This window comes from Carcharhinus amblyrhynchos, chromosome 1 (assembly GCF_965287045.1).
Source record: "Carcharhinus amblyrhynchos chromosome 1, sCarAmb.v2.hapA, whole genome shotgun sequence".
Taxonomy (NCBI): Eukaryota; Metazoa; Chordata; class Chondrichthyes; order Carcharhiniformes; family Carcharhinidae; genus Carcharhinus; species Carcharhinus amblyrhynchos.
The window spans coordinates 109,071,959-109,098,014 of record NC_137324.1 but is presented as its reverse complement, the minus strand read 5'-3'; the positions used below and the strand labels follow the sequence as shown (position 1 = coordinate 109,098,014).

At 41.9% G+C, this 26,056-nt stretch overlaps 1 protein-coding gene across 3 annotated transcripts in view; it reads left to right on the top strand.

Annotated features, from left to right (window-relative positions):
- The window catches only part of sdad1 (SDA1 domain containing 1), a 53,643-nt gene that overhangs the window by 12,836 nt on the left and 14,751 nt on the right, over window positions 1–26,056 (top strand). For all 3 annotated transcript variants that reach the window (XM_080190833.1, XM_080190843.1, XM_080190825.1), the window contains exons 3-12: window positions 271–369; window positions 1,348–1,530; window positions 8,036–8,136; window positions 9,265–9,322; window positions 13,455–13,529; window positions 15,147–15,248; window positions 20,618–20,687; window positions 22,586–22,689; window positions 25,509–25,566; window positions 25,655–25,713. In XM_080190833.1, the coding sequence (XP_080046959.1) occupies window positions 271–369; window positions 1,348–1,530; window positions 8,036–8,136; window positions 9,265–9,322; window positions 13,455–13,529; window positions 15,147–15,248; window positions 20,618–20,687; window positions 22,586–22,689; window positions 25,509–25,566; window positions 25,655–25,713 (909 nt within the window). The remainder of the gene's footprint in view (window positions 1–270; window positions 370–1,347; window positions 1,531–8,035; window positions 8,137–9,264; window positions 9,323–13,454; window positions 13,530–15,146; window positions 15,249–20,617; window positions 20,688–22,585; window positions 22,690–25,508; window positions 25,567–25,654; window positions 25,714–26,056) is intronic.

Genomic DNA, 26,056 nt, shown 5'->3' with positions numbered 1-26,056 from the left:
ATGGATGCCAATGCCTTGTCCAATTGCCTACCATTCATGTAGGAGCCTTGATCACGAGTATTGACAACTGTTAGGCCAGGGCAATAATACAGGAAATCCAGTCCTTATCCCAAATCTTCCTATCTGTATTTCCAACAAGAATTTGTGGATGGAAATTTGAAGTGGGAATTTTAAACCCTAACCAAGGTGTATTAAGGCTATTATAACAGCCCTCCTGCCATCGTGTTTAATTGTAAAAGTGATTGAATGTTTTCCTCTTTTTTTTCACAGGTTGCTCACTGCTATCCAACACAGTTAGCTAACTTTGCCCAGGAGTTGAAAGACCTCATTTTCTCTCATCACACAGTTCTGGATCCAGACCTGCGAATGGTAAAGTATTTTGATATAAATTATTTATCCTGTTTTTTTCCTTTTTCACTGTTGAATAATTGATCCCTTCTTTGTGACATCAAAGTAAATTCCCCTTTAGATGATGTTTTGTAACCATTGTTGAGAGGGCAACATGTGTTATTGCAGGAGATGTGTCACATAGAGGATAAGAAAGTAATATATATTACTCAGTTAAGGATATTGAGATATTCAGGATTTTAGTTGTTCCACTATGAGTTTATGTTTAAAACCTTAGATAGTTTGGAAACACATATGCCTTTTGGTGTTGACCTGATAGGATAATAATTCAATACTTAATTATTATTTAAATTTAAAATATCTTTTTCAAGAATTTTACCAAGGGACAATTTTAATTTTAAAACATTGATTGTACATCCATAGCAAATATTGCAAATCCTTGATTATACTTTAAATTCTAAGTTTGATTATATAGTAAAAGCTGAACTGTTGAATTCATTTTTCTAGTTTTAGGATCAGATAGCCTGTCTTACAACTTATTATTTGTTGACATAATGCATTAATAGTCTGATGTACTGTAGCTGCAGAATGACCAGAGATGGGGTGTGGAATTTATGGCCACAATTCTCCACATAATGGGAGAGAAATTCAACTTCAGGAGTATTGTGAAGCAAGGAGTGCTGAATTGATAACCTGTTTTAACTGCCACACTACTGCTGAAGTTGAATAGCACCCCCAAGTAGTTTTCTGTGACTGGATTGAAGTACAGCAGTTTCCTGTTGTTTTCTCAGAGAGTAGTTAACCACCCTGGCACACTTAGCTGCTGGTTACCAACCAGAACAACCTTGGAAGCAGGGCATCTTTTTGCTTTCTTGGCTGGTGCTGTAGAAAGCACTGATGAAAAGGGATCAAATGCATCAAGTTCCTTAGTCACTTATTTAATGTTGTGCTCTGGTCTTTGTCTCAGCGTATAATTTTTTTTGTTCAAATCTTGTTTAGACATTTTGTAAAGCATTAATTTTGTTGAGAAATAAGAATCTCCTGAATCCTACAAGTTTGCTGGAATTATTCTTTGAACTTCTGAGGTGCAATGACAAACTCCTGCGAAAGACTCTCTACTTGCATATTGTGACTGATATTAAGAATATCAATGCCAAACACAAAAACAACAAAGTGAACACGGTAAGTAATTTTAAGAGAATTTTATAAACTTTATTTTGGATACATGAATAATTTTGTAGTATTTTGTATTTCAAATCATTGTTTGTTTTTGATGCTGATGCTCCACCCACACATTGTAGACTTTCTCCATTTCTTCCAAAGTATGGATCTCTTCTAATTACAGTTCATTTAGCAGCACGACAACCAGAAACACTAACACTGGTCCTTATTTTATCTTCAGACTGTCTAATGCACCTAATTGTGTATTCATTAACACTGTGTTCCCTGATCAAAGCCATAGCACTAGTGCTGCTTTTCAGCCTATCTAACATTTTCAGCAAGTGTTATCACTCTTTTAAACCAATTACTGTTTAGTTCAGATTCACTTATTGTTCAATAATAGTGATTTAAAGATTGTGGTACAATAGACACAAATTATATTATAACAACAATGAACACCATATGCAAACACTGCAGTAAATAACATGACAGACAACATATGTGCAGTGCACACCTTCTAGTCCAGGAAATGCATCATGGACATCTTCTGTTTCGCATTTGTTTTATATTCATTAAGATTTTTCTATTTTATGACATGTTCTTCTTTTCTTTTAGTCTCTTTTTCTGAAAACTGCAGATAAGTGAATCTTAGACCTGCAATTGGTCAGATGGTGCACGTAATGTTTTGCACAGATAAGCAAATTTGCTGATGGTGGGACTTTATTGTATGCTTACCAGCCCAATCCCCTCTTGCTGAGAAAGCTGGATGTGCTGGCTATAATCTTAAGTAATTCTTGTAACTACAATTCTCATCTGTGCAGGTTTCTCACAGATGAGAAGAGCTTTTTCTTCCTAAAACTCACCCTGTGTTACTTACTTATTATCCTGCTGGATTACCAGTGGGAAGGAGCATTTCCAACTTTGGAGCAAGTCACGAACCAAGGCTCATAAGTCCTCAGTGTGAATATGCCAGTGCCCCTTACAGAAGTCCATTGTTAGGAGACTTTGTATTCTGACCCCAGAATACATCAGCTTCTCCAGCATTGCTTCTCATTGTAGTCCCAGATACAGTGGCTTCTGCTTTATTTCCAATAACAGTTGAAGGGACGAACAAAAGAGATAAAAATAGGGTATGAAAGGGAAGGCGAAAGAAAGATAGTGAAAAGTGAAAGAGAAGTGAAGGAGGAGAGGTTGAGAGGCTGTAATTAAAAGCAGAAAAATAGCCAGAACTGAAGGAGAGGAGAATGAAAAAAGGACTGGCGTTAATTTGGTATAAAAGGTACAAGGATTGCAATAAATGAAACTTAAATTTGGTGTCAATATACAATGTGGTTGTGATTAAAAAGTAATTTGATCAGAATCAGTCTTCTCACAAAGTAATTGTGTCACAATCCTGTTAAAGGATGTTTTCAGTAACAAGAACAACTTGTGATGAACGTTCAGTATGAGGAACATTGTAATGTTGCTGCTGGAAAGAGCAATAACTTACAGGAATATACATTTCATTTGTCGTATTCAGCACAAACTGCTGGCAGTGAAATGCAAACAATTCACAATCTACCATGGAAGTTGGGTCTGCATGATAGCTAAGCTTCTACTATTACTGGGCTAAATAGACTTCAATAGAGCAGGGTTTCTGAAGCAACATTGGAAACTAACTATACAGAGGGTGTGCGCATCTGATCTTTAAGTAAAGTGGTAGAGTAAAACCTCATTGCAGCACATGCATATTAAAATAGATCATGCTACAGTAACAGTTTTATTAATTTCCCCTGTAGGTGTCGCTGTTGTTTCATATTGTAATAGAAACAAAGAACAGTACAGCACAGGAACAGGCCCTTCAGCCCACCAAGCCTTGGCCAACACATCATGCATTTTTAAACTAATGACCATTTGCCTTTACACAGTCCATATCCTTCTATTCCTGCCTATTCATGGGCAGGGAATAGAAGGATATGGATCATGTAGAGGCATCTGTTAAGATGTCTGTTAAATGATGCTGTTGAATCTGCTTCTACCACCTCTGGCAGTGCATTCCAGGCACTTAACATTCTCTGTGTAAAAAAAAATGCCTCTCACATCTCCTTTAAACTTTCCCCTTTACCTTAAATCTATGTCTTCTAGTAATTGACATTTCTACCATGGGAAAAAGACTCCCATTATCTATGCCTCTCATAATTTTGTAAACTTTTATCAGGTGGCCCTTAGCCTCCAATGTTCAACTGAAAACAAACCAAGTTTGTCCAATCTTGCACCATTGCCAATACTCTTCAAACCAGGCAACATCTTGGTAAACTTTTTTGACCCCTTTCCAAAGGCTCCACATCTTACTGGTAGAGTGGTGACCAGAACTGTATTCAATATTCCAAATGCAGCCGAACTAAAGTTTTATATAGCTGCAAACATGACTTGCCAAATTTTATACTCTGTGGTATGACTGATGCAGGTGAGCAAGCATGCAAAAGGTCTTTTTGACTACCTTATCTGCTTGTTTTGCCACTTTCAGGGAAATATGGACCAGTACACCTCGATTTCTTTGTACATTAATGCTTCTAAGGGTTCTGTCATTTACTATATTAGACCTTCTGTGTTAGACCTTCCAAAACGCATCAATTCGTATTTGTCTGGATCAAATTCCGTCTGCCATTTCTCCATCCAAGTCTCCAGCCTATCTATTATCTTGTATCCTCTGGTAATCCTCCTCACTATCCGCAGCTCCCCCAACCTTTGTGTCATCTGCAAATTTACCAATCAGACCACCTACATGCTCCTCCAAATCATTCATTACAAAGAGTGGTCACAGCACTGATCCCTGTGGAACACCACTGGTCACAGATTTCCAATCAGAAAAACATCCTTCCACCATTACTCTGTCTTCTATGATCAAGCCAGTTCTGTATCCATCTTACTGTGGATCCCATGTGACTTCACTGGGTTAAATCTGGTAATTTCCTCATTCATTCTTCACATCCTTCTTGTTTCAAGGAATATGTAGGGATTTAATGAGACATGTTACTGGAGTTGTAACTGCTTTTCTAGACAATAGTGTAATTTTTCTGGGGTTTCATGACTCTAGATTGACCTTTGTGCTGGGCAGAGGTTGTGATCCTTGCTGTTTTTATGGAGATGGGGTTGGTCTGAACCGTGCTGGGACCAGAGTGCTGGCGAATCGAGTAAAGAGGACTGTAGACAGGGCTTTAAACTAATTGGGGGGGGGAGGGTGTGAGGGTAGGTGACCTTAAGAGGTCTAAAGTTAAGGAGAGTGTACATGTAAGGGAAGAGGCCGAGGATGTCCCAATAATAGAGGGAGTAGGGGGCGTGAGTATAGTTGGTGGCATTGCGGCAAATAGGGTCCAGGTGAAGGCTGGGATGAAAGCACTTTATCTGAATGCACGAAGCATTCGGAATAAAGTGGATGAGCTGATGGCGCAGATCGACACAAATGGATACGATCTGGTGGCCATTACAGAGACGTGGCTGCAGGGTGACAGGGACTGGGAGCTGAATGTACAGGGCTATCAAGTGTTTAGGAAGGATAGACAGGAGGGAAAAGGGGGGGGCGTAGCTCTGCTGATTAAGGATAGCATTACGGTGGTAGCAAGGGATGATATTGGAGCCAAGGAGCAGAGGGTGGAATCGTTGTGGGTGGAGATTAGGAACAGCAAAGGGAGGAAGACGCTGGTGGGTGTCGTCTATAGGCCCCCGAATAATGATCTGGATATGGGGCGGGCTGTTAACGCGCAAATAAGTGCGGCGTGCAGGAATGGGAAGGCCGTAGTTATGGGGGATTTCAATCTGCATATTGATTGGTCGACCCATGTTGGACGTGGGAGGCTCGAGGAAGAGTTCTTGGAATGCTGCCGGGATAGTTTCCTCGAACAGTGTGTGTTGGAGCCGACGAGGGAGCGAGCTATCTTGGATCTGGTGCTATGTAATGAAGCGGGTAGAATTAGGGACCTTGTGGTGAAGGATCCTCTTGGGGAGAGTGATCATTGTATGGTGGAGTTTCTGGTGCAGATGGAGGAGGAGAAAGTGGGTTCCCGGACACGCGTCCTTTGTTTGAATAGAGGGAAATACGGTAGGATGAGAGAAGAATTGGCGAATGTGGACTGGGAGAGCGCGTTGGAGGGAGGGTCTGTTGAGGAGCAGTGGAGGATCTTTAAGGAGATCTTTCTTGGTGCTCAACGGAAATTTATTCCGATGGTCAAAAAGGATAGTAGGAGGAGAGGTAATAAGCCGTGGATAACAAAGGAGGTGAAGGAAAGTGTTAAACTAAAAGCGGAGGAATTTAGAGTAGCTAAGAGTAGTGGGCGAGAAGAGGATTGGGAGAGGTTTAAATGTCAACAAAGATTGACAAAGAAGTTGATAAGGAAGGGTAGGAGAAACTATGAAGCTGGGCTAGCGCTTAATATAAAAAAGGATAGCAAGAGTTTTTATAAATATATAAAAAGGAAGAGGCTGGCTAGGGTGAATGTTGGTCCTTTAGAGGATGAGAAAGGGGACCTAGTGGTAGGGGATGGGGATATGGCTAAGGTATTGAATAACTTTTTTGTTTCTGTCTTCACGGAGGAAGACGTGAATAATTTGCCGGGTGTTAGCGATAGAAAGGTGGTAGGACTGGAGGGTCTTAATGACATTACTGTTACTAGAAAGGCGGTGCTCGACAGACTGGAGGGGCTGATTGTGGACAAGTCCCCAGGACCGGATGGAATGCATACGAGGGTTCTGAAAGAAATGGCGAAGGTGATAGTGGATGCCTTGGTGGTTATTTTCCAGACGTCGCTGGATTCCGGGGAAGTGCCGGATGATTGGAAAACGGCTAATGTTACGCCGTTGTTTAAGAAGGGTGCCAGGCAAAAGGCGGGGAATTATAGGCCGGTTAGTTTAACGTCTGTGGTAGGTAAAATGTTAGAATCTGTCATTAAGGAGGAAATTGCAAGGCATCTTGAAGGGAATTGCTTGATAGAGCAGACGCAGCACGGTTTCATTAAAAGGAAGTCGTGTCTGACAAATTTACTGGAGTTCTATGAGGATGTGTCTAGGGCGGTGGATAGAGGAGAGCCGGTGGATGTGGTCTTTCTAGATTTTCAGAAGGCGTTTGACAAAGTGCCTCACAAGAGGTTATTGCAGAAGGTTGAGGGACATGGAGTTGGGGGTAGGGTGTTAGCGTGGATAGAGGATTGGTTGTCAAATAGGAGGCAGAGAGTGGGGGTCAACGGGTGCTATTCGGATTGGCGGATGGTGACTAGTGGAGTGCCCCAGGGGTCGGTGCTGGGGCCTCAGCTTTTTACCATTTATATAGATGATCTGGAGGAGGGAACCGAGTGTAGAGTGTTGAAATTTGCTGATGACACCAAGATTGGGGGAACGGCAAATTGTGCGGAGGGTGTGGAGAGTCTGCAGAAGGATCTAGATAGGCTGGGCGAATGGGCCAGGAAATGGCAAATGGAATTTAATGTTGGCAAGTGTGAGGTGGTCCACTTTGGTAGGAAAAATGGTAGGAAGGACTATTACTTACGAGGCGAAAAACTGCAGCAGGCGACGGTGCAGAGGGACCTCGGGGTCCTTGTGCATGAGTTGCAAAAACCCAGCTTGCAGGTGCAGCAGGTGGTCAGGAAGGCGAATGGGATGCTGGCCTTCATAGCGAAGGGGATTGAATATACAAGTAGGGAGGTCTTGCTGCAGCTGTATAGGGCATTGGTGAGGCCGCAACTGGAGTACTGTGTGCATTTTTGGGCGCCGCACCTGCGCAAAGATATTTTGGCCTTGGAGGGAGTGCAGAGGAGGTTTACTAGGCTGATACCGGAGTTGAGGGGGTTGAGCTATGAGGAGAGACTGAATAAACTGGGCTTGTACTCGTTAGAGTTTAGAAGAATGAGAGGAGATCTTATTGAGACATATAAGATGATGAATGGGATGGATAGGATAGAGGTGGAAAGACTCTTCCCGCTCAAAAAGACAATAGGACTAGGGGGCACAGCCTCAAGATAAAAGGGGGGCGGTTTAGAACGGAGTTGAGGAGGAACTTCTTCACTCAAAGGGTGGTGAATCTCTGGAATTCTCTGCCCGTTGAAGTGGTGGAGGCTGCCTCGCTAAATATTTTTAAGACGCGGGTTGATGGGTTTTTGATAGGAGAGGGGATTAAGGGTTATGGGGAGATGGCGGGAAAGTGGAAGTGAGCAGCGACAGATCAGCCATGATCTTATTGAATGGCGGGGCAGGCTCGAAGGGCTGGATGGCCTACTCCTGCTCCTATTTCTTATGTTCTTATGTTCTTAGATATTCTGGGGAGAGCACACAAGAATATTCTCACTAGTGACATCAAGAAATGGTGCCGTTCACGCGTGCCCCCTATCTGATAGGAATCTTGATGTTTCTTTTCTTGAAAAAAAACCTGATATTGATTTTCTTCCCCTAGGCTGAAATGTATTTTCAGTTAAATTTATTTAATTGTAAAAAACAAATTGGTGAATGCTACTCAGTGTATTCCTGTGGGATTAAATTAACCTTGCTTGTATATTCTCAGGTTTTGCAAAATTTTATGTACACCATGTTGAGGGACAGCAACCCAAAAGCAGCCAAGATGTCCCTGGATGTGATGATAGAACTGTACAAAAGAAACATCTGGTATGTTTAGGTGTTCCTAAGTAGTTACTTATAAAGTAAGTTATTTTTCTTCCAACTTAATTTTTAGTAGATGCTTGTGCTTTCAAGTTTCATCGTTAGCTGTGCTTCTCAAATAATTAATATTAGAACGTCAGCCATATACCTTATTCATATGGAGGTTCAGTAAAAGTATTGACCTGATCAGAAAGATGCAAGTTTGATCCTAGGACTCTTGTATCCTAGGAAGTATAGAAAAATTGATCACAATTTTTCAATTCGCCTTGGACATGGAACTGTTGTTAGAAGACTGAAAGATTTATGGAGTCTATATGGATTTTAGCAAAGTTTTTGACAAGGTCCTATAGAGAGAAAGAGCAAGCAGGGGAAGAACCACACAAAAGTAAACGTGCAAAGGAATTGAAGGGAAAGATACTATTGAGCAAATAAGATGCAGGATGAATATGATATGGAGCAACCGATCTTCTATTTTATAAATCTTATAGTGTGTAAAGATTGAGAATTAAACTCAACCTGACAATATGTGGGGCTGAATTCTTTCAAAAAAAAGACTGTCATCCCCAGTAGGAAAAACGATAAGATTCCCACTGGGTGGATCAGCACGATTCATCCAAACTTTGTCATTGTTTTGGAGCTTGTGAAGGTAGCACCGGCAGAGTGATGTGTGGGACTGAAAGGCACGGGCAGGGCTGGCTCCCCAGAGATTCAGCTGTCATTTCTAAAGGGCACCTTGATCTCAAAGTTAAGTTGAATTTACAGTAGGTCTGTTCTATGATGAATTAGTTCACTTCATCCAAACTATTGGCGGAAATGCAACAGTTGGCTTAAGTATCTGTCTAGCTAGGAAGTAGAAAGGCCCGGATTCCTGTTCCTGTGCACTTTTCTGAAGGATGGATGCAGATGATTGTTGGGTAAAAATAAGAACAGGTTCAATGTAATCATTTCACATGCTGGAATAACTTGTTGATATTCATTGTCCCAACTCAAATGTGAAGTGAGGCCTCATCGACCAATGCTGGAAAGTTGCCTTTGCTCGTGAATTGATGCTTCTAGAATATCAAATAAAATGTCTAGAATCTGGACAATCATCAGGCTCAACTTTACTGAAACAAAGATGTGATTTATTTACAGGAATGATGCAAAAACTGTGAATGTTATTACAACAGCTTGCTTCTCAAAAGTGACCAAGGTAAGCAGGAATTGATATATTATTGTAATAGAACATGAAATGATTTACCATGAGTGGCAGGACAATTTGAGGGGAATTCTGAAGAATGGAGCCACACCCTTGAGATTTATCAGTTGAATAAAAGCAACAGATGTTTACTGCCAAGAAATTTCTCCAAAGTTGTCATGAATTAAGTAGCAGTGACCATTTAATTTAACAAGATTGCACTAAACATTGTCAATGAAATGAAAGAAATAGGAGCAGGAATAGACCACATCATCCATCGAACCTGCTTTGCCATTCAGTATGATCATGGCTGATCCTGCATTTCAACTCCATTTGCAGACCTGATTCCTATATTCCTTAATTCCCGAGAGATCAAAAGTCTCTCTACCCCAACCTTAAATATATTCAGTGAGAGCATCCACAACCTCTAGGATAAATAATTCCGAATTCCAAAGAGTCACAAGCTTTTGAAGTAATTTCTGATTACTTTGTAATAAGTACAGTATAGTTACCCAGAACTTATTAATGAACGTTAAATTAGTTGCTCAACAGTGGAGAGAAAAACCAGGATGTTTTGTTTTTCTAAACATCGGCCCCGATTTTGTGGTCAGTGGTGAGGTGACAATGCTCACCGCTGTCCTCACATCAGCTACCCACAAAGATCTAGTTGATCTCTGACATTGATTTCCCCTTTCCTGACATCTGATGCCAAGGGGATCTTCAGGTGTTCAACAATAGTGATGTTATCAGGATAAGCAGCCAACCAGATTGAAATTTCCCCATAGACAGCAAACCAGGAAGCAGAATGCTCTGATTTTAAATGAAAAATTTCACAAATAGCAAAATAAGTGTTTGAGACCTGTTTTAGTTTGATTTTCAGAAAAAGAGGTGCAGTTTGTATACTTTAACCTCATACTTAGTTGAAGTGAGGCTGTGAATAACAGTTTTTTTCTCCATCCTCCTCCACTTTGACAGATCAAATCAATAAATCCATTTAGAATGAGATCCGTAACACATTTCAATTTTAAAATTCAGGCATTTCCTCACACATTACAAACTGAGATGAAGATGCTGATTTTAGTCTTCAAGCAGAAGTGGTTATTCGTAAACTGGTGGGGGAAGGAGATAAGATTAAGTGCAGTATTGCATGAAAACATAGCGGATATGAAATATTGTGAAATATGTAAACTGGTGGGGGAAGGAGATAAGATTAAGCGCAGTATTTGTATTTTTTATGTTGCTGTTTCCCTTTTAAATGGTTATTGACTTTTCCACAAATAGAAGAGGGGAGAAAACCCATAATCGGTTAATTAGCCAGTCATCAACAGTTATAAACTGGAGTGGTCATGGGGTCTATTTTACCTGAGACTTCCTTCTGTATTGTGAAAACTGCCATTTTCTACTGATTCAGAGGCGAGTTCTGAGACTGTCTGCAAGTGAGTAATGAAAGAAGGTGGGCTCAGCAGCAGTGATATCCTGTAATTATGGGTCCTTGCCTTATCAAAGACTGCATTCTCCACTCTGACGGATGCTTGGCTTCAATTCCATGGATGCAGCAAACTCTGCTTATCTGTGGAGTTCTAGCGTCCACAGCAACTTCCTGGGCATCACGATAAAGGTTTTTTTTAAGCCTTAGAGCCAAAATGATTCAAATTTTGTACTCTTAAAAGCAGCAACAGATCCTTACTAAACAAGTAAGGAAATGGAGTGAAGGAAAGAAAACAATCAATAATGAAGTTTATAAAAAGCTAAAAATCAAGAAAAAAAAGCACTACTGCTAACTTTCAAAAGAGAGATGGCAAAACAAGCAAACTTGTGTTTAGACATCCTATAGGCTGCCACCTTAATTTCTCCACTAAATTGCACAATCTTATTAAGGTGGAGTTTGCTAAAGATTTGCTGGATTTGATTTGAATATGTAATTTGGAAGAGGGGCTCCAAATGTAGGGCTTTTTTCAGGCCTTCCATCTTATGAAAGGTTCCCACTGGAAAATTGCAACGAGGTTATTTCTGCTGGTTATCTCGATGGTAAAAAGGGTCAGAGATTCAGAATCATCACCAAGATAAAGTTGACCTAACCCTTCTTTGAAGTGAAAACATTTATTTTATTGGAACATGATATGAATTACCACAAGTGGCAAGTGTGACAGGCATTTGAAAACATGGTGGATATGAAATGCTGTGAAATATAGCTGTGCTATTTGGCTTTGTAGCAGGTTTGGAACTAAGTGAAATTGTGGAAGGTTGCTGCTGTAGCAAAGATTAGGTGAAATGTTTGTGAAAAAATTGTGAAATGCCAACGCATACAAGGCTACGGGTCAAGTGCCAGAAAATGGGATTAGATAAGTAGGTGCTTCATGGCTGGTGCAGATTGATGGGCCGAAAGGCCTCTTTCCATGCTGTAAACTCTATGATTCTGTGACTCTATGACATGTGCTTGGACTTGTGGGAGAAAATTTTGAAAATAAAGTAATGAATTTTAAGTTTTAATTTCTGAAATTCAGGACCAGTGAGGCTGTTCAATAATAATGATGAATTTTGCATGCCTATAAAAATCCAATACACCTCATTCAAAAACATTGAACCTTTTCAAGAGTATTAGTGATGTTAAACGGTCAAATTCTCATCTATTTATTGAATTCTGATTGTTCACAGGTGTGCAAGGATTTCAAAAGTGCACTAATTAGGGAAATGTAGAATCAGTGACAGTAATTTCCAGTTTCTGTGTTTAATTGCAGAGATGTCGGAGGAGTAGAAGTGGGGAATGCTGACAAATTTGCCATTGTTACCGCAACAAAGTCTGGCCATTAAGTTTGCAGATAGAATCAGGAGTGAGGCTGCAATATTTTTTAATTAATTTGCATTGCAACTGAGCGTGGAACTTGGAAGTATTCTATGGATTACTTTTTAATTTGTTCAAAGATAAGCCTGTATGGAGAGAGTGGCCTGAGGAAAGGGATTGAACTGGGAAGACTTTTCAGCCGTCAGTGGGTCTAAACAGCTGAGCTAGTTAATTCACTGTTTGTAGCGGGCAGCTGCAAATAACATTTTTAAATTGTTGTTAAAAGTGGGGCCAAGCTGGTAGCTGGACGAGAGAAATAACTTTATTTATTCTGGTGACTATGATCAGGCAAATAACAGTTTTGTTTATCTGCAGTAGGGCAGACCAGATACCACAGGTATGAACATATTTTATTTGTACTTGGGAGTGTTGGTTCTAAAAAAAGAAATTGCATCCATAGAACTAGATGAAGAGCAGAGAGGGAAACTTTTTTTCAAAAAATGGAAGGTTATTTTTAATTTTCCTTGTGGTAACTTCCAATGTTGGCGAATTAGCTGAGAATAGATTTTGAGTCCTGAGGTGGATCACAACAGTACCATCTAGAGTGCAGTGGGATGGCACAGTGACACTGTGGTTAGCAGTGTTGCCTCATAGTTCCAGGGACCCAGGTTCAATTATGGCCTCGGATGACTGTCTGAGTGGAGTTTGTACATTCTCCACATGTCTGTGTAGGTTTCCTCCTGGTACTCCGGTATCCTCCCGCAGACCAAAGATGTGCAGGTTAGGTTGATTGGCTATGCTAAATTGCCTGTTAGTGTCAAGGGGATTAGCAGGGTAAATACATAGTGTTATGGGGATAGGGCCTGAGTGGGATTGTTGTCGGTGCAGGTTTAATAGGCTGAATCGCCTCCTTTTGCACTGTAAAGATATCTATGATTCTTATTGTCTTGAGTCCTTTTCAGTGATGTTAGATTTTTGCTGGTTGGCTAATTTTTCTTCTCCTTTTCTTCCCTATTTGTTGAGTGGGTTTGTCTTACCGTTCTACAATTATTTTATATTTCTTAATTCTCTTGATCTTAAGGAACCTTTTGTTAATTTTAACAACATCTTATGTTTGATTCTTTTTCCAGCTGGATCCCATTAGTTTCACTTTCCTCATTCATTTATGCTTCGTATTTCAGAATTTGATCGCCCTAAATGTTAAGTTTGTGTTCCAAATTTCAGCACCATTGTTTTGGCCTTTTGAGTGGTGACTCTTTTATGGAAACAAACTGCTGTATGATGGATATAAACTTCTGCATTTTATATTTCATCTTGTCACCTTAGCTTTGTAATTCAAAAAGACTTTTGTTTTTGAACATTCAGATTTTGGTTGGTGCTCTGAAATTCTTTCTGGGTAAAGATGAAGATGAAAAAAATGATAGCGATTTGGAATCTGAGGTAAGTCTGAAAATTTTACTCTTGAAATAGATGAGGCATTAAGGACGGATTTTCAGAATGATTGGAAATAGATAGGGTTTGATTACTTAACGTACACAACCGTGATTTAGACATTAGATGAGAGGGAGTGTGCTTTAGAATGTAGATAGCAATAAAATAGGAAGCAAAGGATTAATGGATGATGTGAAATAGCTGAAGAATTTGGAAGTTCAGGTTAGAAGACATTAAAAGTAACATCGAAATAAGATTTCTTTTTCACGGGATGTGGATGTCGCTGGCTGGGCTGACATTTCTTCAACTGAGTGGCTTGCTAGGCCATTTAAGAGTCAGCCAACATCTGTGGGTCTGTTTCACATGTAAGCCAGAACAGGTCAGGATGGCAGATTTCCTTCCCTAAAGGGACATTAGTAAATCAGTTAGTTTAATATTTGTTATAGGAAAATGTTAAAAGTTATTATTAAAGATGTTATAGCAGAGTTTAAGACAAACAGGCAGAGTCAACATGTCTTTGTGAAAGAGAAATCACATTTAACCAATTTCTTTGAAGAAGTCGCCTGTGCTGGCGATAAAGGGGAACTGTGGAAGCATTATACTTAGATTTCCAGGAGGCATCTGATAAGATGCCACATCAAAGATTATTGCAGAAAATAGAAGCTCATGCTGTAGGGGCGAACATATTAATATAGATTGAAGATTAGCTAGCTAGCAGGAAACAGAGGTTTTTCTGATTGGCAGGATATAATGAGTGGTATCACAAGGATCAATGCTGAGGCCTCAATATATTACAATTTCTATAAATGACTTTGAAGGGACAGAAGATATGACCATGAGGCATAGGAGCAGAATTAGGTCACTCGACCCACTGAGTCTGCTCCACCATTCAATCATGGCTAATACTTTTCTCACCCTCATTCTCTTGCCTTTTCCCTATAATCCCTGATCTTATTAGTCAAGAATCTATCCATCTCTGTCTTAAAGACACTCAATGACCTGGCCTCCACAGCCTTCTGCAGTAAAGAGTTCCAGAGATTCACTACTCTTTGGCTGAAGAAATTCTTCCTCATCTCTGTTTTAAAGGATCGTACCTTTAACCTGAGATTGTGCCCTCTGGTTCTAATTTTTCCTACTAGTGGAAACATCTTCTCCATGTCCAATCTATTCAGGCCTTGCAGTGTTCTGTAAGTTTCAATAATGTCACCGCCCTTATCCTTCTAAATTGCAACGAGTACATACCCAGAGTCCTCAACTGTTCCGTATACGATCTCTCAATCCAAGGATCATTCTTGTGAACCTCCTCTGGACCCTTCCAAGGCCAGATATGGTTGCTAAATTTGATAACAGCACAAAAACAGGTAGGAAAGTAAGTTGTGAAGAGGACGTAAGGAGACTATGATGTGACATAGGTTAAATGAGTGGGCACATGGAGTATAATGTGGGAAAATGTGAAATTGTCCAGTGTGGCAGGAAGATTTATGATTACTGCTCACGTGGGTGGTAACCACCATCATGGACTGGTTAAGCCAAACAACAGCCTGCTATATATCATAATTTCTGTGTAATTCTATGCAAAAGGCAAGTGTTATCTGTTAAATAATCTTATGGACAATTTATTTTAAGGATGAAGGACCAACAACACGAGATATAACCCTGAAGTACGCAACGTCAAAGAAATCTACAAAAAGCAAAAAGAAGCTAGAAAAGGCACTGAAAGTCCTAAAAGTAAGCAATTGTTTGAGCAGTGAAGTATTTTTGTTGCTGAATAATAGCTGAAATGTACATTAGTCATGCCAGCAGTTAAAATTAGAGCTGTTATATAAAGGAGGAGACATGTAATTTATTAAACAAGTGTCAGATTTCCCATACTAGCAATATTTAGAGTTTCCCAGGTGAAATCAGCAATTATTTACCAACTCATTCCCTCATTGTGTGCAACATTACAAATTTTTTAATAACAATTAATTGACTTAACGTAAAGTACTATGGGTGGAATTTTCTCTTTTTGCACTGAGTGCTAGCTGAGGCGCGAAAACCAGTGTGCAGCTGGACACCTGGCTTTTTACACCACATTGTGCAAAAAAAAGGTGTGGCTGGAAAGTTGGAAAAAAGCCAGTGACAAGACAGCTCTTCATACCAAGAGTACCATTTAAAGAGGAAGGAAATTGCTGCAGATAAGCAGAAAATACGACAGCAACACACAATTTTCTAAACTGGTTTGTTGATCACCGATCTCTGGTTTCAGAAAAATAGGAACCCCCTCCCTTTCCCCTGACACACACGAACAACTTCCCAAGTCCTCTTCCAAGGAACAGGGCAACATCCAACTCCTTCCCCAACATAAGGGGAATCCTCCCTCACCCATTGGAACTTCCCAGAGGGATCACCCTTGCACTGCTGAGGTGCCAGGATACTGCCTGGGCATCCCCGTCGTCCAGACCTGGACTTAGCTGTGTGTGTGTGTGTGTGTTTCTCTCTCTCTCTCTCTCTCTCTCTCTCTCTCTCTCTCTCTCCCTCCCTCTCCCCCCCCCCCCCCCACCCCCCTCAGTGGGGTCCCACTACCTGATTCCTGTTTTTTAAAAACTTGTTGTAAACCCCACCAACATGGCATCATATCGGCAAGAGAGGAACTATATGGCAGAGAAGCCCCTGCTGTTGTTATAATTTATTAAGTGAACCTCATTATGTCACCAGCAGCAAATAGAGAAAAAGAGATTTTGCCAGCAAGATTCTAGTTTTCAGTCTCTTGTTGGATTTTGCAACCATGTCGCTGTCGCCATGGTGCAGAATCCTGAGTTGTGTTGTTAGATGGACAGTGGCTTTCATAAGTCTGGGATAGAAGTGCACCCAATTTAAGAACATAAGAAATAGGAGCAGGAGTAGGCCATCTAGCCCTTCGAGCCTGCCCCGCCATTCAATAAGATCATGGCTGATCTGTCGTGGCTCAGTTCCACTTTCCCGCCTTCTCCCCATAACCCTTAATCCCCTTGCCTGTCAAAAACCTATCTACCCGCGTCTTAAAAATATTTAGCGAGGCAGCCTCCACCACTTCAACGGGCAGAGAATTCCAGAGATTCACCACCCTTTGAGTGAAGAAGTTCCTCCTCAACTCCGTTCTAAACTGCCCCCCCCCCCCCCTTATCTTGAGGCTGTGCCCTCTAGTCCTACTGTCCTTTTTGAGCGGGAAGAGCCTCTCCACCTCTACCCTATCCATCCCATTCATCATCATATATGTCTCAGTGAGATCTCCCCTCATTCTTCTAAACTCTAATGAGTACAAGCCTAGTTTATTCAGCCTCTCCTCATAGTTCAACCCCCTCAACTCTGGTATCAGCCTAGTAAACCTCCTCTGCACGCCCTCCAAGGCCAAAATATCCTTGCGTAAGTGCGGTGACCAAAACTGCACACAGTACTCCAGCTGCGGTCTCACCAGTGCCCTGTACAGTTGCAGCAAGACCTCCCTACTTTTATATTCAATCCCCCTCGCTATGAAGGCCAGCATCCCATTCGCCTTCCTGACCACCTGCTGCACCTGCAGGCTGGGTTTTTGCGATTCATGCACAAGGACCCCGAGGTCCCTCTGCACCGTAGCGTGCTGCAGTTTTTTGCCATGTAAGTAATAGTCCTTCCTACCATTATTCCTACCAAAGTGGACAACTTCACACTTGCCAACATTAAATTCCATTTGCCAGTTCCTGGCCCATTCGCCCAGCCTATCTAGATCCTTCTGCAGACTTTCCACACCCTCCGCACAATTTGCTGTTCCACCAATCTTGGTGTCATCAGCAAATTTCGACACCATACACTCGGTTCCCTCCTCCAGATCATCTATATAAATGGTGAATAGCTGAGGCCCCAGCACCGATCCCTGGGGCACTCCACTAGTCACCAACCGCCAATCCGAATAGCACCCATTGACCCCCACTCTCTGCCTCCTATTTGATAGCCAATCCCCTATCCACGCTAACACCCTACCCCCAACTCCATGCCCCCTGACCTTCTGTAATAACCTCTTGTGCAGCACCTTATCAAACGCCTTCTGAAAATCAAGAAACACCACATCTACCGGCTCTCCTCTATCCACTGCCCTAGACACATCCTCATAGAAGTCCAATAAATTCGTCAGACACGACTTCCCCTTAACGAAACCGTGCTGCGTCTGCTCTATCAAACAATTCTCCTCAAGATGCCTCGCTATTTTCTCCTTGATCACAGATTCGAGCATTTTACCTACAACAGACATTAAACTAACCGGCCTATAATTCCCTGCCTTTTGCCTGCTATCCTTCTTAAACAACGGCGTAACATTAGCCATTTTCCAATCTTCCGGCACTTCCCCGAAATCCAGCGAGGTTTGGAAAATAATCATCAAGGCATCCACTATCACCTCCGCCATTTCTTTCAGAACCCTTGGATGCATTCCATCCGGTCCTGGGGACTTGTCCACAATCAGTCCCTCCAGTCTGTCGAGCACTGCCTCTCTAGTAACAATAATGTCATTCAGGCCCTCCATTCCTACCATCTTTCCATCGCTAACACCCGGCAAACTATTCATGTCCTCCTCCATGAAGACCGAAACAAAAAAGCTATTCAAGGCCTCTGCCATTTCCCCATCCCCTACCACTAAGTCCCCCCCTCTCATCCTCTAAGGGTCCAACGTTCACCCTAGTCAGCCTCTTTCTTTTTATGTATTTATAAAAACTCTTACTATCCTTTTTCATATTTAGCGCTAGCCCAGCTTCATAGTTTATCCTACCCTTCTTTATCAACTTCTTCGTCATTCTTTGTTGATATTTAAACCTCTCCCAATCCTCTTCTCTCCCACTACCCTTAGCTACTCTAAACGCATCCGCTTTTAATTTAATACTCTCCTTTACCTCCTTCGTTATCCACGACTGATTATCTCTCCTCCTACAATCCTTTTTAACCATCGGAATAAATTTCTGCTGAGCACCAAGAAAGATCTCCTTAAAGATCCTCCACTGTTCCTTCGCAGACCTGCTCCCCCAATCAACATTCGCCAATTCCTCTCTCGTCTTATCATACTCCCCTCTGTTCAAACAAAGGACACAGGTCCGGGAACCCACTTTCTCCTCCTCCATCTGCATCAGAAATTCCACCATACAATGATCACTCTTCCCAAGAGGATCCTTCACCACAAGGTCCCTGATTCTACCTGCCTCATTACATAACACAAGATCCAAGATAGCTCGCTCCCTCGTCGGCTCCAACACACACTGTTCAAGGAAACTATCCCGGCAGCATTCCAAAAACTCTTCCTCAAGCCCACTGCGTCCAGCATGGGTCGACCAATCAATATGTAGATTATCGCCATTCCATTCCTGCACACTGCATTTATTTGCGCGTTAATAGCCCGCCCCACCTCCAGATCATTATTTGGGGGCCTATAGACGACACCCATCAGCGTCTTCCTCCCTTTGCTGTTCCTAATCTCCACCCACAACGATTCCACTTTCTGCTCTTTGGCTCCTATATCATCCCTTACTACCACCCTGATGCTATCCTTAATCAGCAGAGCTACGCCCCCCTCTTTTTCCTCCCGCCTATCCTTCCTAAACACTTGATACCCCTGAGCTCCCAGTCCCTGTCACCCTGCAGCCACGTCTCTGTAATGGCCACCAGATCATATCCATTTGTGCTGATCTGCGCCACCAGCTCATTCACTTTATTCCGAATGCTTCGTGCATTCAGATAAAGTGCCTTCATCCCAGCCTTCACCTGTACCCTATTTGCAGGAATGCCACCAACCTTACTCACGCACCCTACTCCCTTTATTATTGGGACATCCTTGGCCTCTTCCCGTACATGTACCCTCTCCTTTACTTTAGACCTTGTAATTTCACCTACCCTCGCACCCTCCTCCCCCCTAATTAGTTTAAAGCCCTATCTACAGCCCTATCTACACGATTCGCCAGGACTCTGGTCCCAGCACGGTTCAGACCAACCCCATCCCACCTGAACAGGTCCCACCTACCCCAATACTGATGCCAATGTCCCATAAATTCAAACCCATTCCTCCCACACCAATCCCTGAGCTTTCCTTAATCTTATCAACCCTACGCCCGTCTGCACACAGTTCAGGCAGTAATCCAGAGATAACCACCTTGTCGACTCTACTTTTTAATTCCATTCCCAGCTTTTCATACTCCCTCCCCAGATCCTCAGTTCGCATTTTGCCTATGTCGTTGGCACCCACATGTACCACAACGACCGGATTCTCATCCTCCCACTCCAGGTTCCTCTGCAGCCCAGATGCGACATCCTGGACCCAAGCACCAGGCAGACAACACACCCTTCTGTGCTCTTTGTCATTGTGACAAAGGACAGTGTCAATACCCTTAACCACACTATCCCCAATTACCACTACATTCCTTTTCACCTTCTCTTTGTCAATGCTCTGTGTCTGCATCACTGTACCGTGTGCAGTTTGCTCACCAACCTCACAGCCCTCATTCTTGTCCACACTGGAAGCAAGAACCTCAAATCTGTTATGCAGATTGAGAGGCTGAGGCATTCAGTCCCCACCCTCCTTCCTCCAGTCCCCACCCTCCTAATTTCCGTAATTGTGCTTATGTTTGTTGGTATTAAGGGGAACTTGCATGAAATGCAATGGGTCAGATTCGGCCTATTTCCTGTTGACTTTTCAGCATAAAACTGATCATAATTCATTGCAGGATGACACTAAATTAGCAGCCACATTCGGATGAGGTACGGTATAGGGAATTGGGGATGTCACAGTCCTGCGCGACTCTTTTGAGGTTAGGGGGCAGTGTTTCTTGTTAGGAGAGAATTGGCTGCTTAATACTGATACTGGCTTCTCGATGGGGAAGTGTTAGATTTTCTAATACTGGAATCCCTCTCAATAAGCATAAAAAGTTTCTAAATCAAAAAGCATTTACAATTCTAAAATTGTATAAACTTTATAATTTGATTAAATGTTGCTTGTGCTTACTAAAGAACAATAAGCATCCAAGGTGCTTTTTGTCTTTCTGTATGGGTTCCTTTCTAAAGGCCCTTAATTTTACTTTATTAGTTTATTAACTTAAGTTTCTTTTTCAACTTACTTTTTACAGAAACATAAAAAGAAGAAAAAGGCAGAAGTATTTAATTTTTCAGCTATTCACCTGATTCATGATCCACAAGGTAAAAAATTAACTGCGTTAAATCAGTCAAGTTATGACGAGGTTAACCATTTCCAAATGAATATTCTGTCTCACTGTTTCTCCCCTTGTTGCTGATAAAAGAATTGACTCTCATTTTGTTACAGTCCAAATGGCCAGTAGTTATCGTCTAGTTCTGTTCTCTAAGTAATTGTCATAATATTCATCACATAAGTGTTAAGAGTAAATACCGAGAGGCTATTTGACTGTGCTGAGCACCAGAGGGGCGATTGAAATGAAAAAATTCAAAGTGTCGAATTCACGTGAAAACTGGAGTAAATCACACTGCTTTTTTTATTGGGAGTTCAGAAAAGAATTTCCCACACTTGGTGCACTGCTGAGTGCACCAGTGTAAGTCATGTAAGAAATCAGTGGGCGGGGCCTAATTCCCACCCAGGAGGTAGGCAGCATAGCGCTGAACGGGCCACTGCGTGTGTGTCAATCTGTCAGCGCCAAGACCAGTGCATGTGCAGTGGCCCCTGACTGCCAGCCTCCTCATTGTTGGCCAGATCGATTGTTGACCAGCCCTGGAATCCCTGCAACTCCAGCCCCCCTGGCCTGATTGCTAGCCCCACGAGCATGCCCAGGACCAGTCTCGACACCCCCCCGCCAACCCCTAACCCATGGGAGCCCCGATCTTCCAATCCTGTCGTCCCCCAAGCAGGCTGATCACTCCCACCTGACGGGCAGCTCTGATAGCTGGCCTCTCTTGGCTCGTGATGCCAAATGCAGAGTGGCAGCAGGGCCCTCCATTAGGCCCGATTCCTTGGCACTGCCCCGTACACGGTGGGCAGTGCCGAGGTGCTCGCTGGGCGTTTGGCACTTTGCCCTTTAGGCAGTGTCAGGGGGTTCTGGTTAGCACTGCCAAGGTGCCAGTGCCCAGGGGGGATTCCAGCAGGGTTGGGCCACCAGCTCTCCGCAAGTGGGGAGCTACTGTAAACCCTGCTGGAGTGAAACATTCTTTGACATTCAGCTTCGTGCCGCTAACAGCGCCAGAAATCTGTCAGAAATCACACTAATCTGGCCCTGCTGTACTAAAAAAATCAGTGCAGCGGGATGGGAGATTCATGCGCCACTTCTCCCGCCCCACCCCCCATATGATCCCCTGACCATGAGTTGTGTTCACATGCATGGTGTTGTGATATGGGATAGCAGATTAGAACTATAAGTAGTAGCTATTGTTGATATGCTCAACCCAAATTCTGGAGCACTTGTGGACAACTGTAGTGATCTTAATATTGCCCCTGCTGAGATCTGGGATTTTCTAAATTTATTCAATTTGTAGATGAGCATTACCTCGGAATCATCAGCTTTCTGTGAGTTAATTTGCATTCTGGGATTTTATCAATTGAATAATCAGCAGTTATGTACATAGAAATATTACAGTTTTAGAAATGGTACAAGGCTATTATTGCCAATAGGTTTATCGTTTTTCATAAAAATCAGTTTGTTCTATATACATTAATTTCTCCCCGATGCCTTTTCTATTAATTTGCAGATACAGTCCTTGTCAGATGATCAAGCGCTCGAATATTTGCCTCATACCTTTTGTGGTTCTAAGTTGAGAAGCTGAGAATTTTAATACAATAAATTAGTTACTGCTCATATGATGACTTTAGTCAATTCAAACTATTAGTGAAGTTGTTCCTTATAAAGAGAAAGATGTTAACTTCTGGAATAGAAATAGTTTTCGTTTTGACTGATTTACATTATGGATAAGAAAGTGGTAGCATTCTCTTGTGTAAAATTCATGGAAGTGAAAACTTGTTCTAGTTACTTGGGTCTAAATGATACAGAAACATTCTGCATCTGTCCCTGATTAGTTAAAATTTGCTTTAACCTGTGTCACTTGATGAAATGTTTTGATGCATTTTGTTTCAGGTTTTGCAGAAAAACTTCTCAAACATTTGGGAGATTCTAAGGAAAGATTTGAAGTTAAGATGATGATGATGGATCTAATATCAAGATTGATTGGGATTCATGAGGTGAATTTTTTAACCTTCGTAAACAAAACTTTACTGAAGTAATTCTTTGGCAGTACACCTCAAATGATGAATGCAAAGGAAATCAAGGTGCAATAGTGTTGTTAAATATTCAAATATGCAGCACTAGCAATCATTATAGCAGGCCCGGAGACTTAAGACAACTGAAGAAAAGGAAAAGCAAAGTAGCTGCTGGTGTGAATTGCTAACCTGTCTCTGGTATCATGTTGATTATTTGGTTTATGAACATTATTTTCAATTGAACTTTTGTATCTTAACATAAGAACATAAGAAATAGGAGCAGGAGTAGGCCATCTAGCCCTTCGAGCCTGCCCCGCCATTCAATAAGATCATGGCGGGGCAGGCTCGAAGGGCTAGATGGCTCCACATTCTCATTATAGGCATAGTACTCAAATCTGGCTACCTAAAAACTCAACATTTTTTAAACAATCCATGCAAGAATACCCCATGGAGACAAGTGCATACCTAAAAGTTTAATAATTTAAGCATTCAGCCTCCAAAAGATTTTAAATATTTGGCTGTTTTTAATTAGTGAATTAACCACCAAACTGCAATAGAAAGCAAAATTGCAGATGTGGCCTCTGGCCTGTAAGAGAATGAAGAATAAAGTGAATGCTTCCATGCAGTATCACGTACCTGCCATTTCCCGTGTTCCAAGTAGTCAAAGTGACCCTTTATCCCACCCAACATAGCTAGGCCCAAGTCACACCTTAGTTACAACATGGTGCCAGTCTCACCATTACTGCCCTGCTGCAGGTATCACTGGTGAATGGAAGTACTGTATGTCAGTTTCCTCTGTTACTGACAGGTAAGCAGCACCTATGACCATCCATGGAAACGACATGACCTGTAGAGTGAAAAGAAGTAATGTAGCAGAGGCAAAAGCCAGACTCCAGGGCCAACAAGACCCATAAAGGAGAGATCAACACCTAGGAGCAGATATGTATAAGCTTCATGGTGGGAGATATAGGAGGGATGTCCGAGGTAGGTTTTTTACTCAGAGAGTGGTTGAGGTGTGGAATGTATTTCCTGCTGTAATAGTGGAGTTGGACACTTTAGGAACTTTCAAGTGGTTACTGGATAGGCACATGGAGCACACCAGAATGATAGGGAGTGGTATAGCTTGATCTTGGGTTCGGACATAGCTCGGCACAACATCAAGGGCCGAAGGGCCTGTACTGTTCTATGTTGCAATATACATGAGGCTGAAGCTAACCATCACCTCACTAGCACAATAGATAAGAACAAACCATTGGATGGAGTGTATTTGCATTTTCTGAAGACTTTTGATAAGGTCCCGCGAAAGAGGTTAGTAAACAAAATTAGAGCACAGTGGATTGGGAGCAATATACTGGCTATAAGGCTGAGAATTAACAAAGTCGTATGTAGGCCAGACTAGGTAAAGATGGCAGATTTCTTTCCCTAAAGGCCAATAGTGAACCAGATGGGTTTTTATGACAGAATAAGGGGGTAGGGCATTTCAAACTGAGCTGAAGAGGAATTTCTTCACTCAGAGGATGTAACCCTTTGGAATGTTCCTTGCCAGAGGCTTAGTCATTGAGCATGTTCAAGACAAAGATTGGTAGATTCTTAGTAAGAATCAACATCAAAAGACATTAGACATCAAGAGATATGGAGTTGGAACAGGAAAATGGTGTTGACGTGATCTAATTGAATGATGGAGTAGACTCAAGGGGCTGAATGGTCACTTCCTCCTATTTCTGATGTTCCTTGCCTTCAGAAACTGACAAGATCTGAAATCTGCAACGGACTTGATCCTGAGGTTGCCAGTTTTGAGACACTCTACGTTTAATGTTTCTGAATTTTGTGTTTAACTTTCTGTTTTTGAACTTGATAAAACACCGGGGCAGCCCCCTGTTGATTACAGATTGAGGCTTGGGTAGTTATTTTTCAAAAGAATAATTAAATGCTTGCTATATTGTATAGATTTTAATCTTGTGTTCTATTGTAGCACAAGATTTTCCCAAAATAACGATAAAACAATTTCAGGTGAGAAAACTGGTGCAAGCACGAATTGGATTGCGATCTTCCCACGCTTGATCATTTTCTGGAAGAGGGGCAAGTTTTGCACCAGTTCTGAGAGCCTAAATATGCCAGCAAATGTTACTTCACAGAGATCAGGCACCGTTTTTAAAGGGTGTCTCAATCTCAACATGAAATTAAAGATCCCTCTCCCCTTGGACAGTGGGTCGCCAGGGTGCTAGAAGCAATGCCAAGTGGGAACTGCCCAGTCATGTACCCAACTACCCAGGGGCTTCAAAGGCTCCAAGCCCTGTGGCATGACCATCACACCTGGTTTCCGTTTGTAAAGTCCAGGAGTGATTCACACCAGGTTCCCACTGCACCTGAAGGTCGGAGAATCCCGCGAGTAGGGAGCATTCAACTTGAAATTGACTAAACATACTTAGATGAATATCTTAAAATGCTAATTTCGTTCCTGCACTTGTTGGGTGGGAACAGAATTACATTGGGGCGCAGGACTGGGAAAATATCAAAAGGGGTTCTTGCCGGCACTGAATGTGCTAGGCCCCTTGCCTGGGAACTTCTGACCCCACACAGCCACAATCTGCACTGGACGCAACACAGCCAGAAAATTGCTCTGTAATCTTAATTTAGAGTAGAGGTGGTCAAGGCATTGCCTTTGCCTGGAACATTTGTATTCATGGGCTAGTGACATTCATAGCCACAAAATGAAACTTTGTAACTCTTTCCTTAACGTGAAAGGGGAAAGAATGGCCTTGTGCACTGCTGTTTCACTTGTTTCTCCTTTTTCCTACCAGTTATTCCTGTTTAACTTCTACCCATTCGCACAACGTTTCCTTCAGCCACATCAAAGAGGTGAGACTGTTTCCAGTATTATTTATTTGTAGCAAAGCCATTGAATGTATTTACATGTCATCTTTCTACATCCCCCCCCTTTTTTTAGATGTGACCAAGATTCTTCTGTATGCAGCACAGGCCAGTCACCAGCTGGTTCCACCAGAGGTAATGATTCAATATCTAAAATGTTTCCCATTTAGATTTTTAGAAAGCATTTGCTGCTATGTTCAGTTTTTAATCTCACAATCTAAAATCTTTATATTTGAAATGTTAATAACTATTACCAATTGTAATGCAATCTTTTACCTACAAAGGTTTGTGACTACCCCCTTTTATTGCCAGGAGCTTGAACTGTGCCTTAAGTGCATACAGAATTTCTCAAATAGTGAACACATTTAAGTATGTAATTGATGTCCAGTAGGGATCCAATCTGTGCAGCCACTGCTCCAGTTATTTTGCAACATACTTAACTCAAAGTTGATGTCCAATGCAGGTTGGTATTCCATTT